This window comes from Ruditapes philippinarum, unplaced genomic scaffold, assembly GCF_026571515.1.
Source record: "Ruditapes philippinarum isolate M1 unplaced genomic scaffold, ASM2657151v2 ctg2429_1_1_1_1, whole genome shotgun sequence".
Classification (NCBI taxonomy): domain Eukaryota; kingdom Metazoa; phylum Mollusca; class Bivalvia; order Venerida; family Veneridae; genus Ruditapes; species Ruditapes philippinarum.
In genome coordinates, this window is record NW_026857914.1 from 67,503 (window position 1) to 82,846 (window position 15,344).

The 15,344-nt window shown below is 30.9% G+C and overlaps 1 protein-coding gene across 1 annotated transcript; it reads left to right on the forward strand.

The window, feature by feature from the left end:
* The first annotated feature begins 2,982 nt into the window (after positions 1–2,982).
* LOC132751493 (protein arginine N-methyltransferase 6-like) lies at positions 2,983–13,163 on the forward strand. The gene is made up of 8 exons (XM_060741659.1): positions 2,983–3,808; positions 5,509–5,574; positions 8,578–8,687; positions 9,003–9,069; positions 11,366–11,465; positions 11,778–11,887; positions 12,320–12,430; positions 12,767–13,163. Exons 1-7 carry the CDS (start codon positions 3,663–3,665, stop codon positions 12,348–12,350), a joined length of 630 nt encoding a protein of 209 aa, XP_060597642.1. The 5' UTR covers positions 2,983–3,662; the 3' UTR covers positions 12,351–12,430; positions 12,767–13,163.
* Positions 13,164–15,344: the final 2,181 nt, after the last annotated feature.

Genomic DNA, 15,344 nt, shown 5'->3' on the forward strand with positions numbered 1-15,344 from the left:
ACTAAGTGTGGACCAAGATCAAAATTGCTTCTGTATGTTGATTCATATTCTTAGCCGGTGAAAACACTGTTATTGATTGATCATAATTGCCACCACTATAGAGGAACATATTTATTTGCTACCAGGACATCGAGATATATTTCTGTTTAGCCTTATTTGAGTCCAGTATCCTACATTGTCCGAACTTGTTACTTATAATCATCTGTTTGTGATGCTGAAGTTGTATAGTTGTTGTTCTTCGGTGGACTTTATTAAGTAACCGACGGGTTTCTTTATAAGACGCAAATATCTCATGCATGCATATGTGTATTGTCGCACCTAAAGGAACTTCCGCTCATTTTAATAATAAGATGATTTTGTTGCTTAGATACGAATGTTAACTATTTACATTATATTCGTTTTGAATATTTTCTACTCTCATGGTGTATCACATTTACAATACTTGCTAATGAATTATTATAAAAGTAATTTTATTTTTCTTCATCTCAAAGAGAGGAATGTAGGATGCAAACGTATCGGATATTTAGTTGTCTAATGTATGGAACATGTCACTTTCAATACGATATATTAGCATGGTGCATACCTAACATTAGCAAGATTTTCCACAATCATTACCAAGTTTTGCGTTATTGTTCTATGAATGACGGTGAAATTTAAAAAAAAAAGAAGAAAAACAACCCAACTATATAGATTATATATTTCAATATGATGCAACGTTCAAAAAAGTTTATCATACAGGTGTGTAAAAGTTTTATCTTGTAGCAGGTAAAACAGGAAATTTCTGGGTATTATCATTGCATCCGGTTTTATAAAATTAAAATTAGAAATTGTTCTTTCAATCTTGCTTCAAGCTTTACCAGATATTACTTTGAGTAGGGTTATAAACCAACAAATTATTTTCAACGTGCCATGTTTTGGCATTTTGGCAATAAGCTAAGATTCCAATGATAATTTCAAGATCTGATGATACAATTTTGAAATTTGAAATTTCTTGTACCTAAATGGTTTTCATGTTATTTGTTGCGTCTGTGCAGTATTAAAAAGTATGAACAAAAATATGTTTTTAATTCATCTTCTACTGTTTTTGTTCTATGTCCTTCTGGTTTCCTTGCCTGTGGTCCTGAATTTTGCTGTGGTTGCGTTCATTGAATATGTAAGGCTTGCCCTTCTCATATAAAGGCTGCGAGCCCTATAGTTTTAATAAACTTTTAACAACATATTATACAGAGGTCAAAACAAGTAGAAAGTATAATTCAAGTATTCGATCGTTTAAAAATCTGGAAATGGGATGACCCATCGGAAGCAATGACAAAAACACAATAACATAAAGAATTGCAGACTCGGATTGAGTCTGTTCATGAGAGATTACGGAAAAGTGCAAAATCCCCAACGCCCCCTTATACCTGTTAAGAGGTATCTAATTAATTATACTGATTACAGCATTGATATTGTCTTCATCGTGACGCCACTTGTTGACCAGTGAATGATATTACTGTCATCAATTTCTATAGTCAATTTGGCTAGTCTTTTTACAAATTGTATTAATTCTAATGTAAATATGCATAGAGAAAATATTTGCTCCTATAATTATTTCTAGCTAATTCATCACCCATTGTTTGCACTAGAAGGGAAGATGAAAAATATATCAATTTTTGATAATGAAAATGAAACTAATTTGGAAAGGATATTCTTCGTTTTTTGTTTATTCGATTATTGTGACACTAGATGACAAAGTGAGGGATGTTGCACTTATTCATTATCCCTCATATACAGACTCAATCAAACCGAGTCTGCAATTCTTGAGTTATTTTGTTGTTATTGATGCTTCCGAGGGATCACTTTGTTTCCAGAATTTTGTACTTCACAACAGCAGGTGTCAAGTGTCGTGTGGCAGCCGTAAAAAGTTGCCCCGTACTTCACTTCAGTGTTGTTATATTTTCTGGTCCTTCGGGATCATTGATGCCAACACTATAAAGTGTTGAGAATTGAGTACCGCTCAAGCCGGTGCTAGGGGGCGTGAGGGATGTTGCACTTATTCATTGTCCCTCATGTACAGACTCAATCAAACCGAGTCTGCAATTCTTCAGTTATTTTGTTGTGATTGATGCTTCAGAGGGATCACTTTGTTTCCAGAATTTTGTACTTCACAACAGCAGGTGTCAAGTGCCGTGTGGCAGCCGTAAAAAGTTGCCCCGCACTTCACTTCAGTGTTGTTATATTTTCTGGTCCTTCGGGATCATTGATGCCAACACTATAAAGTGTTGAGAATTGAGTACCGCTCAAGCCTGTGCTAGGGGGTGTGAGGGATGTTGCACTTATTCATTATCCCTCATGTACAGACTCAATCAAACCGAGTCTGCAATTCTTCAGTTATTTTGTTGTGATTGATGCTTCCGAGGGATCACTTTGTTTCCAGAATTTTGTACTTCACAACAGCAGGTGTCAAGTGTCGTGTGGCAGCCGTAAAAAGTTGCCCCGTACTTCACTTCAGTGTTGTTATATTTTCTGGTCCTTCGGGATCATTGATGCCAACACTATAAAGTGTTGAGAATTGAGTACCGCTCAAGCCGGTGTTAGGGGGCGTGAGGGATGTTGCACTTATTCATTGTCCCTCATGTACAGACTCAATCAAACCGAGTCTGCAATTCTTCAGTTATTTTGTTGTGATTGATGCTTCCGAGGGATCACTTTGTTTCCAGAATTTTGTACTTCACAACAGCAGGTGTCAAGTGCCGTGTGGCAGCCGTAAAAAGTTGCCCCGCACTTCACTTCAGTGTTGTTATATTTTCTGGTCCTTCGGGATCATTGATGCCAACACTATAAAGTGTTGAGAATTGAGTACCGCTCAAGCCGGTGCTAGGGGGTGTGAGGGATGTTGCACTTATTCATTATCCCTCATGTACAGACTCAATCAAACCGAGTCTGCAATTCTTCAGTTATTTTGTTGTGATTGATGCTTCCGAGGGATCACTTTGTTTCCAGAATTTTAAAGAGTTGAAGAATTGTATTGATTACCTTTATATGGAAATACAAATGTTGAACAGTGGTTGAAACAAATATGTTTCAAGATTATAATTATTAAACACACCGAGAGGTTCAACATAAGTGTACATGAAAGTAGACGGTTTGTAATATATCAACACACAATTTATATACTAGTGCACATAGTATCAGATAAAACACAGGAACATATTACTAACTTACTAAGTTATTGGAGAAAAATAACCATTATTGAACATATTTGAAGAGATTTTACACTAAATTGGTTATATTGGAACAGCGGAAATCCTCTGAAAATTGGATTATAAATTTATACATTGAAGTATGTCTAATGAAAATACTGTATTTAATAAGATAGGCGAGACAAATAACAATTTGGTTATTGTTATAATATATAATCCGACTATGGCAGAGGCATCATTAAAATCTGTGTTAAATAATCTATAAATGCGCTTATTATGTTAAGATTGGGGTAAGCATATAGAAAAATAAACGAAATAAGGGATAAATAAACGAAACAAAAGTGAAAGTATAAAAGAATAGTTCATTACATAGCAGCATTGTATGAAGTTGTAATACAGCAGCGAACAAAGTTTTGTTTCGGAAGATAAAGGATACTTCTTTATGAAAGAAGAATTGTACAAAGCTAGGTGAACGAGATAATGAGTATCGTTTGGATCTGGAACATGGCATGTTTCATGATGGATATAATATCTTACTTTATGTCCTGTTTTAGAGTGGGGCATTCTGACGATGGAGAAAATGAAGACAGGAAAAAGAGACAAAAACATGACCAAGATTATTTTAAGTAAGTCAAAGGGACTCCACTGAGGTTTTTTGACATGATGGGACGGAAAAGAAAATTCCAGATAAATTGTACCATTTGATGTAAGTTTAGACCACTAATCTTTGTGCAAAATTTCAGATCATTCGCGCGCTTCATTTTTCCAGAATAATTATTCAAATTGTAAAAAATGACCCAAAAAAATGACCCAAAATGAAAAGCGTTTAAAGTGCCCCAGCTCATTTATGTAAGAAATTCAAATGTTATGTATTTAGGCTTTTAAACCTCAGTGGAGTCCCTTTAAATTTTTTATAGTTATAGCAATTCACTTAATAAAATATGTTATGACTTCGAAACGTAAATATTTCTTATTGAACATTATTTTATGCTTTCAGAAAGAAATTGATATTTAATATTAAATTATTTATTGTAAATGATACAGCACCTTATATTGATGCAGACACCCTATTTTTCTGAGTGCGATTATTTAAGAATTTAGGATACATTACAATCAAGTCACAAAGTAATTGATTTACGGTAATAAAATTTTTAATAAATTGTTCACATTATAATGTATTATGTATGAGAAATGTCTGTAAACCAAAATAGACCGTTATGAATTTAACAGTGTTTATTATTATTTATTATTTTGTAAGCAATTTAAGAAACACCTCACATATCAAAAGTAGCAAAACAAAATTAGCTTTAGAAAGATATGTGTGTGTTAAACCTGTTTAAGTAAATACCAAAAATGCCAACTCCATGAATCCATTAGGTATCTAAGTATTCAGAGCACATGATTTACTGGAGACGTAGATATAAAAGTTTTCTAACTCTGCCAAGTAACTTATTAGCTAAAAATAATTTGACAGAAATGGATGTTAACACTTATACCTGATATAATATGTGTGCTTCAAGTATTTTTCTAAGTATATATCAACTTAAGAAGCTTAATAAAGCGAAACATTTATTGATAGACTGTGTTAGTTTGTAAATCTTTTTTTATCAGATCTAAGTATATGTACTCTAAAATAAGAATAAACTTTTTCTCAATTACACTTTACAGATTTATACGCATATGTTCATCCAAAGTTTATATACAGTCTGACAAACCAAGTTATCCGTACGTTGATTCATCGAGATAATCATCATAATTATTATAAAGAAAGATATAATAACATGTAACATTTCTATTTGAAAGACCCTGCTTTGATATAGGCTAGCGCTGGTAAAATTACGAGTAACGTCATTTTTTATATAATTTATAAGGCCTGGTTAACAAATGTACCAGTGAACATTATACATATTCCGAGGATTTGAAAAAAAATGTTTTAAACTTCTAACAAAATTTCAAACACGACATATTGGAATAATATAAACATTATTAAACAATCTTTATTTGGATCATCTTTGAATTTTTGTGTAATGAAATAGTATCATGGAGCTAATGTTTTCCTATCATTGAACTGTAATATTAGTCATTCCTAGAACAATACTTTTTTTTATAATTTTGTTGTCATTCGTTATTATTTTGTTATTGTTTTTACTCATTGTACTATCAGTAAAACCTGCGATTTATATTTTCTGTTACGTTTATGAAGAAAATGTACAAAAGTAAATTAAAATAACCGAATTAAAATCAATAAAATCTTAAGTTTCATATGTTCTTACTTTTATCTTTATGACCCATATGCATTTGATATACATGTTATATATTTTTCCAGGAGCTATGCCGGTATTTGTGTGCACGAGGAGATGTTAAGTGACACTGTGAGAACAAATGCATACAGGTATTTGGAAGTCTTTTTCATAGTTACTTGTATTGATATTAAAAGAAAATATGTTTACTTGCTTAATTTTACGTATTTGATTTCCTAACAACGACACATGAGTACTTTATCGTGTGCAAACATCAATTTTCAACATTTTTCTATTATAACTCAATGTTTGTCTCTAACATTTTGAGAACGGCGACTTCATTTTACGTGCAAATCTTTAGATATACGAAAATATGTTTGAATCCCTGAAATGAAAGTTATTTGTTGGAAGATTTAACATTGAACAAGATTACTTTATATGTGTACATTATATTGCAACGAACATGCAAATATTTACACCATATAGGACAATTTGCGGTTGTTGGTACACTATAAGGAGGTGAGGTTAATACTTCGAGAAATTACAAATTTGCTTGCATTGTTTATCCTGGCATCTACTTTGAGACAAAATTTAAAAATGCCTTTATTTTCATAAACATATACAGTAGAACTTCTATGAGTCGAACTTCGATTAGTCGATTTTCTCGATGTGTCGAAGAAAAATTAAAGTCCCGACTTTTCCCCCTATATATTCCTTATAAAAACCTATTTATGAGTCGAGATTTTATGTGTCGAATTTTTCGATGTGTCGAAGATTTTTCGTGGTCCGTATTAAGTAAATCTAGTGCAATTTACCACAAATAAGTCGAAGTTGTTCGATTATTTTGACACCGTCGATCTTTAGTAATTATTCACACCTTATCTGTCTGCGAAGACGATTTCCAATAAACTTGTGTGGCAGGTGTTAATTATACAGCTGTGTGTTCAAACAGCCTTTGTTTGCGATAAAATGTGTGATAAAATGCTTTAATCGTTACTATTTTAATTGCCGTAGTGGTATTTGAAAGTAAACAGTAAGAACTACTTTCATTTGATTACATCCTTGACCCGGTGTCGCGTGAGAATAACACGCGAAATTTATACTATAAGTTGGGTAAGTTATCGCCCTTTCGTATTGTTACGCCTTTTGTAACTATTGTATACGTCAGCGGGTAGTCCAAATAATAAAAAAACATTATTTAACATGCTATATTTATCATTGTAAAATGTGAATATCAGATTAATGAGGAAAAAACATGAAATAGGTTTCATTACAGACTAGTCACGGATTGAAATTTTGTCATGAAATTGAGAGCGATTCATGAGTCGAAGTCCCGATGTGTCGAAGTTTTTACGCAAGTCCCTTTAACTTCGACTTACCGAAGTTCTACTGTACAAACATCTTGACATGTATGAATGGATTGTTGAAAACCCCATTGATCGTGGGTCTGAATGACAAGTATACATTAGGAAACATGTGTGATTTTCATTGTCTTTACTTACCAAAGACTTTACCGATGAATATACAACAATCTGGCTATTATCAAAGCATTCGATTTTATAACATTATAAAGATGGCTTGTTTTTTTTAATTTGGCTTCAATCTTTACCATATATCACATGTAAGTACGATAACAAATCGACAAACTATTTTCAGCCTGCCATGTCTTGTCTAGGAGCCAAGATTTTAATGATAATTTTAAGATCTAATATTACATTTTTGAAACATGCTCACTCTTGTGACTTCAAATTTTATGTAAATTGTTTTCATGTTTTTCGTTGATTCGCCTTTATTTAGATTATGGTATTTAATACAAACACGTTTTAGGTTTTAACTACATAATACTATAGCCGATTATTTAGAGGTAAATTTTTTGCAAGTAAAAGTAACATGTTAGATAGAATTTGCATTAGAATAGTTGATGCTACTTAATAAGACTATGTAATTTTGATAATATGACATACTTGATGATTACGTATTAATTGGTCTGCATATAAAACCTCTGTACATATTGTATAGCGTTCTGTAAATGTCACAAATGAAAACGAAAACGTTAATAATTTCTGCAAAAACTTATTTCACATGCAAAACTAATTCTCCTAAATATACCGTGGTTTAGATACAAATTGGATGGTGATAGTATTAATGGATTATTAAAAAAAATGTATTATACTAGCTATAAAAGAATATTAGCAAGGAATACATAGCTGATTCCAATTGGTGCCGTAGAGGTTCTATAATCCACAAGTCTAACCTTTGTTTCTTTTACTTAATGTAACATATTTTGTATAATCTTTTTTTTATCTGCCCTTTCATCAAAAACCTCGCCAAAACTACAGGAACTCTATTAGTCTAGATTACAAGTGTCGGGAGTCTTTGATTGAAGTGATATTTTTTACACAATTAGTGAATGTAAACGAAAGTAATTAATCATGACTATCTGTACTATTTAACAATTTTATCAATTAGATAAAATTAGGAAATAGATGAAGTGATGAGATATGTGAGGATTTTGAAGAAAAAAACTGCTAAGTAATTAGAAATGATGAAACAACATGCGATTTTTAAAATTTGGTTTACTTAATATCCATAGTTCATTCTATTTAAACGACTGCGCAGGTAATGTAAGGTGAATGCAAATTAGTTAACAATTTAAGTATATATTAGCGTTTGATATGTCAAATCTGAGGAATAAAGAACCCAAAAGAAGACGAAGGGGCTCAATTGACCTGGCCCCTCAAGACACACGCGGTGTGTTAACAATTCTATGTGCGAAAATTACTGCGTAAATTACATTTATTGGTAATGTCAATAAAACATTTGCAGTTGTGCGTGTCCGCTAAATTTCATTTGAGTACTGCACTAGACTGTAATTTTGAAATATTTAAAAATAAATGGCACTTGTGATTTTGATCTTAGCGGTAATGCCTTCGGCTAGACCTTAATTTTTACGACAAGGTACGTTGCTTTGGAAAATCGATCGGAAGTTGTATTTCACGACATTACTTGATGATTATTTGAATATTTGTTTGTGACGAATATACATTTTGTTGTGTGTATCTTCAGTAGTGAAAAATGCTCTTTTTGATACTTATATTCTTCTTAATCGAAGTTATTGCTTTGGTAAATTTGATTAACTATTTTTCCTTATACAGATATGCAATATTGAAGAACTACGAGAAAATTCGAGGGAAGATTGTTGCAGATATTGGTGCTGGAACCGGTATTTTGTCAGTATTCTGTGTTCAAGCTGGTGCTAAAAAAGGTATTGAAAACAGAAAATATTAAAACTCCCACCATGCAAAGGAAGAAAACTTAAAAATAAATACCATTACCGTTTTCGACTACAACTCTTATTACTATGTTAATGATTTAATATATCAAAAGAAAAAGATATAGAAAAAGAACGTATAACAATCATGATACGTCAAAAAATACTGATCGTTTTAAAGGAAATTTCGTATTAATTCATAAATATACAAGAATGCGTTTTCATATTAAAGGTGCAGGACTATTACTAAAACTCTGCTGTCACATCTGATGCTTTGTTATCATTTTAATTTTTCAATATATGCAATAGAGGCCAGTGATATGGCTAAGCAAACTCAGGCAAATGTAGACGAAAAAAAATGTCAGACAGAATTGAGGTAGTTCACAAAACTGTTGAGGTAGTATATTTCTGTTAATATTGTTGTATTTATCACTCAACGAACGCCTACTTTTGTGTTTGACAGAATTATAAGACACATTTTACATGAAATTAATTTTAAGTGCTTTTTGCCCTTTTTTGGAGGGAAAATATTGTTCTGAAACAATATTTTATGATTCCTTGAAATAATAAGTAGGCGACATTTAAAATTGATGGGGGAAACATTGTTTATAAAACTTTTCTCGCTATTTCACAAATTAGCCGTGTTTTTATTATTTCGAGAAATATCTCCCGTTTAGAAATTTATTAATAAGAAACAATTGCACGGGCGCGGTAGAGCTGTCTTTTTACAAGTATATTGTTATCATAGGATCTTGCTGAAGGTAACTGTTGGATATAATTTCAGGTGATAAGTAAAACAGAGAATGCAAATAAAAGACAAACAATACTTGACATAAACTGTGTTATATTATTTGTTTTTGCCAGTTATGTTTTGCAAATGTTTTCACATACGTGTCTTTTCACTTTCAGAAAGTGATAAATCCAGAGAAACTAGATGTTCTAGTTAGTGAATGGATGGTGTGTATGATTATTATTATATACTTAAATCTAATAAAATAGAGATAACATTGTAATAGAAAATATTCAGGTTCGGTTTTCTTTTGAGCCTGCTCATGGACGATAGTAGTGAGTGTATGCTACCCCTAGCACCGGCTTAAACAGTATTCAGTTAAACAGGAATGTCGTTAAAATTGAATTTAAAAGCGTCCTAAGATGTGTTTAGATGTTTGCTAATTATTTTTGTTCGATTGTATTGGAAGTTATAAGCTTAATAAAGCACTCTCAAATCCGTTCCTGGAACCAACAAGTACTAAGCAATGAAAGTAAAGTTTAATGCTCACGGAATCAACGGCTTGCTCATGACGGGGTTTGAACACACGCGACCAGAAGTCCTAAGATTACTAGAACGATAAGTTAACCTTTCGGCCTCACCACCACTCATACGGCGGTTATCATGGAATCTTCCATGTGATACGTTCATGCCATTCCATGAACCACAAAAAATGTATTCTTAACTTGACCGTTATTTTTTTTTTTCCAAAAGTTTTGATCGGTAGGTATAAAAATTTATTGTTTTGGGAAATTTTTTTAAAGTAAAACTGTTTTTTGGGAAAGTAAAAACTTTAAAAATTAATAAACTATCAAGTTCGATTCGTTTGTTAGCTTTTTATTTTGAAGAATTAAATTATCACACTGTTAAATTGAATGTGGTATTTCATATCTTTTGGAATATAGGGTGGGTTATGCTTCCCTCATTGGGTAGTTTAAATTCCCATTTACGCACCGACTATGATAAAAGGTAAAAATTCATAAGTTACATGTGTCCCTTTAATTTGTAAAATGTTATTTAAATTGCATTCCTTTAGAAGAAAAAAAAACAATGTTTGAAATTAACGAAAAGAAAAACCAAAATACGAAATTAAAAAAGATAAATTAAATAGGTTTTAAATTTTGGGAAAAATATCTTCTAACCAAAGGCAATTTATTTAATTTTCAATTATGTGATTTGTTTTATAGAAACTGTAAATGTTTTCTAGCAGTATTAAATATGAGATTTTTTTTATCTTAATTTTTTGGTTGATTTTTGGTCAAGTTCGCTCTGTTAAAAAAGTTTTCGATGGGAAAGTATGAAACTTGCCCCAAAAAGTATATAAAGTAACTTGCAATGATCTAATTTTAATCAAAATAAAAAGTTTTTCCGATTTACAAAATTAAAAACAATATGCCCGCAAATTTTTAATAAACAAAATATCTTGCAATGATTATTTTTACCAAAAAATAATTACCGATTTTCAAAATTAAAATTTCCCCGAAATTTACGTAAAACTTGAATGATCTAAATTAATGCAAATAAATAAGTTAGTTTTTTTCAAAATTATGAAACAACCCGAAATGTTAAAATTTTACTTTTGTTAAAAAAATGTCTAACTTAGTTCAAAAAGTTGAAACAATTGCCCAAAATTAAAAATTTTAAGTTGTTAATGAATATCAAATAATGCAAATAAAAGTTATGATTTTCAAAATGTAGAACAAAAATGCCCCCCAAATTATACAAATTGAAATTACATGTAACTCTAAAACGCGTGTATTTATATACATTATAAAATGTCCTTATGACAGGTTGTCATTATATATACTATTCTCAAATGTCCAGTGAACAGTTCGACTTTGGTATTTCACTTGTACACTTGTGTATTTGTATTTGTATATTAAAAGTATGTAACATCCGTGAGTTCTTTCTCCGTTATGCGACAAAATGTCCAGGCTCATGCTGTACAAGTCTGTCGACTGAATCTAAATACAGCAACTAAAGATTACCTTCAGAATGTAAAGGTATGTACGGTTCTTTTTATTTCAAACATCTTATGAAAAAACAACAACACGGGAATATGTCTCAAAATCTATACATGTAAAATATATGTTTTACCGTTAGTAATTGTGAGACTGTGTGATGAGTTTCTATCAATTTCATGTGTTTTGAGATCAATATATGCGAATTACCATGAGAATAATAAACATAAGAAAGTACATGTTCATGATATAAATGCATTGTACAACATATAAAAACAACACATATAATTATTTGTAATATATATTTTTCTTATTTTGAAAGAAAGAGGAATGTATACTTATATTACTTTACAGAAAGAGTTTACATTCCATTGTTTTGGTCAATCTACCATACATGGTTTTACTACATGGTTTGATGTTGGATTTCCTGAAAGTATAACGCTTACCACGTCGCCTTATGCTGAGTATGCATTTTGAAAACAATACAAATGAAATGTATTCATGTATTCTTGAATCTGTAGTTCTAATTAGATTAATGTTTTACTTCTAACATTTTACATACTTATCGTCTGCTGTTCAGAATGGACAGATGTTTCCAAGTAATGGTGTAGATTGTAAACTTTGAGAATAACTGTTTTTATAAAGCGTCAATCGCTAATGTTAATAGGACTCGAGCCTAACCTTTTTGGTATTTTACCTGTTGCTTCTGTGTATATTACATCTATATACATATATTAGCAAGTAAATAGGATTAAATCAAAACTGTTTGTTTCATTAGATTGAATTGTGTTTGCAAGAATCATTATTAAAAGAGTATTGGTTCATTGTTTTTGTTAAGACTTTGTATATTCATATAATGTCATAGTAGCAAATGTACAAATAATTTGCAATTCCAGAGAGACTCATTGGTCACAGACACTTTTTTAGATAGATGAACCATGTGTTGTGACACTATACACTGTGATAAAAGGAAGCATTTCTATCAGACCTTATACAGATGCACCCAGGTGAGTGACAAACCTTCATATAAACTTCACTTTTTCATGAAAGAGGAATATAGGAATCTTAGAAAGTTGCTTTTTCAAGACAACTTTCTTTTGAATAAGGAGCTTAAAGGGGATATATTTGATAATTTTAAAACAATGTAAAAATGAGACGGATGAGTGAAACCACTAACTATCCAAAAATCGTGATTTTCCTTTTTTTTTGAATTTTAGAACCTTAATAAATTAACTATATTGCTAATACAGTTCCATCTTGCTTGCCAGTAATAGTCATGAAACACAAAAGATGAGTGATCAGGAAATAGTTCAATATAACTGAAACTGGCATTTTTGTTTCAGATTTCTTGACATCAGCGTTACATACACGTATAAAATTGGAGAAGGCACAACACATCGTCAAACATACTTAATGAACGACTGTATCACGTGACATCAACAGAACTGTGACTAAAGTACATATGTGATATTAAACAGGGATATAACTTAGCACTTTCGTACCTCAGGAATATATTTCTTACAGAAAGGAGCTTAAATAGCATGGAAATAGTGTGACAGGAAGTTCATCATGAATGAAATGTTCACCATGTTTAAAAACATGAAAATATAAAAAGTTAAAACAAATCAATATCAAATATATATCTTATTTGTAACTTTATATACTAGTATATCATGAATGAAATGTTTGTCATGTTACTTTATAGAATACGGAATAATAAAAACAGTTACAACAAATCGATATCAAATTTATTTCTTATTTATTATTTGTTACTTTCTATCAGTATTCAAGTATACCATGTGTCATATTCCAAACAATAATAAATGATGGTAACAATAATATGTAATGCAAATAAAAAAAGAAATCACTTTTATATGCATGATTGACAGATTATTACCGTATTGTTATAAGTTATATATAAAACAATTCATAAAGCTTTAAACAAATGTATTGCTCTGATACAATTAAGAGTCGTTTTTATAAGCGGCATGCACGCAACCCATACACTGGTACAAATGTAATACAAAATCAAAGTTTCAAATCCTCTTAGATCTCGAAGGTCATACTTTCGCATTGTATAATGGCCAGCGATTGGCTGAAAAGAAAAAGCAATGTAAAAAACCGTATGATTCAATTGAACATAGGGTGATTGGATAAAAATGTGGTATTTATTTTTAAGTATGACAACTTATTTAGAAAGTATCAAGATACAATTTTTTTTTGAAGAAAGTCAAAGAGTCTCTATGATAATTTTTATCTTGGTTATTTGCATTTATAAAGTGTGTCCTGTGATCAGCAGAGAATTTCAATAAAATGGTGGGGGGGGGGAATCCTCTTTGAAGTCATTTTGATACAAATTCCTTAAGGCAATCTCAGAGGCACTGTTTGGTTATGCCAATAAAATATAAAAAACGTAATATACTTAACATATAGAGGATATTTGTTTGTTTTGAATGTAAGATTGAAATATAATTTCACTGAGTGAAAACCAGATGCAATATTTTCACGAGTGGCGTAGCCACGAGTTAAAATATAATAGCTGGTGTTCACGAATGAAATATATTTCAATCTTATATGTAAAACAAATAAATTTTCTTTTTATTTCATGCTTTCTAAGTGATTTTAAGTATTTTTTTACTGATTTTGCCGCGTAACGTCGCGCATTCTCCTTTTTGACGTCATCACATCATGACGTCACATCATTAATTTTGAAATATAGTTCTGTTAAATTTCTTTAACTTTGTTACATTTTAAACATGATGTATGGTGACATCGACATTCTCTTCCTAAAGAAGCAAAATTTACGCATGACGGCATTTATTTTTGCCTGTTATTCCATTTAGTTATGATTTTCTTTTCATCCGCATTCAGATATAGTTCGGCTATAGTGAAAATCATATTTTATAAATTTCACTAGTGGTTTATCAGAATATAATCATCTGATATATTACAATAAAACACTGGAAAGCATAAAATAAATAATAGTAGTGACGCTTACCATGAAATGCTTTACTTTTATTTCTCAAAAGCTTTTTTTGGTGTACTTTTCTTGATTCCAAAAAAATTATTTATTGGCCAATTCCCTGAACGTCTCTTTTTCTTCTGTTGCTTTTTGCCAATAAGTACAGTAATAGTGTTTTAGTATTTAGTATGGAAGTCAAAATTCTACTTTCTTTATATTTTGCTACTTTTATGACAAATCATTTCACATTTAGCTCTACTTTCTTCAGGTAATAACCATCTCACATGCTCTAACATCATTATTAAAACGCTATAAAGTTCGTGTTTGCGTTTTTAAAGAAAATAAAAAAAGTTTTCGTTTCTGATGCATAGTGTGCAACATTTTTTTAAATTAAAAAAATCCTCTTCTTTATTATGGCTTTATTATGTTTGGAAAAGTTCAGCCGGAAACTGTAAATGTGCCCTCATCAAAAGTTATCAATAAATCTAGAGCAAAATTAGTGCTATAAACATTTAATATCTGGATTTCTAGGGGGTTTATAATTTATATTCCATGCAATTTGATATATGTCATGTAACCAAATTTGTTTCAGAAAATAAGATAGTAAATTCGTCGAAATACATCAAGAGTTGAATCATCTTGTTTAGGTAAATGAGTTTGAATCTATATTCTACGAATTTATTCTAATTATTTTCAAAAGATGTATTTGAAGTTCAATATGTACAGATATATAGATTTCGTGAGCTTAAAACAGTAATTTCACAGCACTTTTAGTTTGATAGTATCTTAATTTGTATACTCCGGTTGCGTCATAGAGTTGTGATTATAGAATGTATAAGTAAACCCGACCGCATAGCTCAATAGAAAATCATCAGGGTATTGTAATCCTGGAAGGCCGCAGGCCAGTAAAATCATCACCTCACCCTAAATAGAGTTGTTGGACTTTCTTAAAATATATG